This window comes from Beta vulgaris, chromosome 1 (genome assembly GCF_026745355.1).
Source record: "Beta vulgaris subsp. vulgaris cultivar EL10 chromosome 1, EL10.2, whole genome shotgun sequence".
Taxonomy (NCBI): domain Eukaryota; kingdom Viridiplantae; phylum Streptophyta; class Magnoliopsida; order Caryophyllales; family Amaranthaceae; genus Beta; species Beta vulgaris.
In genome coordinates, this window is record NC_079202.1 from 59225998 (window position 1) to 59228777 (window position 2780).

The window sequence follows — 2780 nt, forward strand, 5'->3', positions numbered from 1 at the left end:
ATAATAAGTGTATGACATATATTTGTAAATATAAATTTTAAGTCTAGCTGAAAAATACACAAGTCTAACTGAAGCAGTATAAAGATAAGCTAAGAAATAAATAAGTCTAACTGAAGCAGAATTAACACTAGCTGAAAAATACACAAGTCTAACTGAAACTTAATTAATATAAGCTGAAAAGTAAATACGTCTAACTGAAGTACTAGAAACACTAGCTGAAAAATAAACAAGTCTAACTGAAGGACAATAAATACTAATATTACTGAATTTCGAGTATTTTATAAATAAACAAGTGTAAATTTCAATACAATTTCTGACTGGAATACAATTGAAAACTAATATTATTTGAACACTATTCAACTTGAGGTACATTTGGGGTTTTTGTTCCATATTCGTTCGGATGCCTTGTCTTCATTTTACGCTTCTCAAAATGTCCTTTTACTCTCTTGTTTCCCTTTGGGGGTCTTCCTTTTGTCTTTATCACCTCAGGATTTTCAACTGTTTGTCTTCGTAGTTCTTCATCTTCGATTTCTTGTTGTTTTTGTTGATCGGTCTTGAAAACTTCTTTCACTGATTTGTATAATTCCTTCAACGACTTGTCACATAATGTTCTTGCATCCTCATTTGATTGACATATTGACACTAGGTTGTAGAAATTCTTGGTTATTGCATGTCTCCATGGTGTCCACAACAGTGCATTTTGGCTTTGGTCCTTGTCTGCTTTAATAAATGTTTCTTAGTCAATTATTTCATTTGACTAACTAAAATTTTCAGATAGTTTATAAATTCTTTCAGGTGGTGTGTTAATTGTTTCAGTTAGTTAAGTGTTTAACCCCACACCCCCCAAAACCCCCCACCACTAATATCCCCCTCCGCCACACAAACAAAACCCCCAATTAATGTTCTGGTAGTAACATTAATGGATCAGTTAGTTATACTAATCTTTCAGCTGGAGCCTTTTTTTTTTCAGTTCACTAATTAAATCTTTCAGGTGATCAGTTAATTGTTTCAGTTGGAGTCTTCAGTTTTTCAGTTAGTTGCTTTCATTTGTCAGTTAGTCATATTCGTTTATTTCACTAACCTTGAACATTCTCCCATACTGCTGACTTTGCAAGTCTTGTCCATCTCTTAAGGATATATTGTTGTGGTATTTGAAATATGCTGAACATGTGCATGACCCTTATTATGTGAAAGCAAAGCATCCCCGTCTCTGTGAAGCATTGACATGAGCACACAATTCTGTTGTAGCCTCATCGTATGCTACTGTATGTGAATTGGTGAAATCTTCTTCTGGTGAGACTTCAAACAACTTCAGCTGTGAGTTTTCTGTTGCAAATGCTCGTAAAAATGATGCCATTGCCCACTCATACTCTGTTTCAAAGTCATTATACAGTGCTAGTGTGTATACATCAGCTGCATGTTTCAGAAGCTTTGATTTGGATTTGACGGCTTTGGGACGTTCAGTTCTGTTCCGGAAGTTGTCACTAGTTTCATTGCTTCTCCATCTTTTCACTGTTTGCTCAAATATATGATAGAATTCAAACAGGTTTGTTGTTGCTTTTGCATTGAATGATATTGCCTTATTTGTGACTTCACTTCTTTGTGATGATAAGATTCCAGCTGAAAACATATCCCTATTTATGCGGTGCACCACTTGTGTCTCTGATCATATACTTGCTCGAACCATTCCTTTTTCTCGTGTCCATACAATTCCATCATTTTCGCCCACAATTCTTCAAAGCCTGATTCATTTTGACACCCCATCAAACAGTTCTTGAACATGTTCTTGAAGTCTTCATTGGTCTTGAGGGATCCGAAGTGGCTTACAAAGTTCTTCTCTATATGCCAAAGGCAAAGCCTATGTCTTGTATTTGGGAAAACCTGTTTTAAGATAGTACATATTATGCTAGAAATCACTTTCATTTGAATGCTTGTGAATCTAATTGAAAAGGTAAAGAAATAATATGAAGACCAACTGAATGTTTAAGAAGTCTAACTGAAAACAGTGTAAATGCTAACTGAAAATTTCATTAGACAAAAAAAAGTAATATGAAGCCCAAATGAAAACTAAATGAGTCTAACTGAAAAGTAAATTTGTCTAACTGAAAAGTAAATAAGTGTACTGACAACTAATAAGTCTAACTGAAAATTAACTAAGTCTACTGAATAATCAATAAGTCTAACGAAAAAGAAAGAAGTCTAACTGAAATAGTGGAAAAAATGAGTCTAACTGAAAACTAAATAAGTCTAACTGAAAATCAATGAGTGTAACTGACAACTAAATGAGTCTAACTGAAAACTAAATAAGTCAGTCTAACTGAAAACTCAATGAGTCTAACTGAAAAGTAAATTAGTCTAACTGAGAAGTAAATTAGTCTAACTAAAAAGTAAATAAGGCTAACTGAAAAATTAATGAGTCTAAATGAAAACTAAATAGGTCTAACTGAATTATAAATAAGTCTAACTGAATTATAAATAATTAACTCAAACTGAAGACTACATAATTCTAACTGAAAACTAAATAATTCTAACTGAAAAATACCTTTTCAATTGCATTCCCATTGCCTTATCTTGATCAGTGAAAATTGTCTTTGGCTCTTGTTGGCACATTGCTCTCTTGAATGTTTCTAGTAGCCATTCAAAGCTCTCTTCCTTTTCATTAGTTATGAAAGCACATGCAAACATTGTTGTTTTCCAATGGCAGTTTATGCCAACAAATGGTGCACATATAGTCCATATTTGTTTGTCCTATATGTTGTGTCAAATATCATAACATCTCC

At 33.2% G+C, this 2780-nt stretch overlaps 1 protein-coding gene across 2 annotated transcripts; it reads right to left on the minus strand.

The window, feature by feature from the left end:
* Positions 1 to 289: 289 nt before the first annotated feature.
* LOC130589470 (protein FAR-RED IMPAIRED RESPONSE 1-like) lies at positions 290 to 1227 on the minus strand. Of its 2 annotated transcripts, none has more exons than XM_057390739.1 (2): positions 1082 to 1227; positions 290 to 720 (listed from the first exon to the last, which is right to left on the minus strand). In XM_057390739.1, exons 1-2 carry the CDS (start codon positions 1200 to 1202, stop codon positions 353 to 355), a joined length of 489 nt encoding a protein of 162 aa, XP_057246722.1. In that variant the 5' UTR covers positions 1203 to 1227; the 3' UTR covers positions 290 to 352. The 2 variants fall into 2 exon arrangements, with proteins under 2 accessions (XP_057246722.1, XP_057246726.1); XM_057390743.1 differs by having other exon boundaries at positions 294 to 717.
* Between the last annotated feature and the right edge of the window lie 1553 nt (positions 1228 to 2780).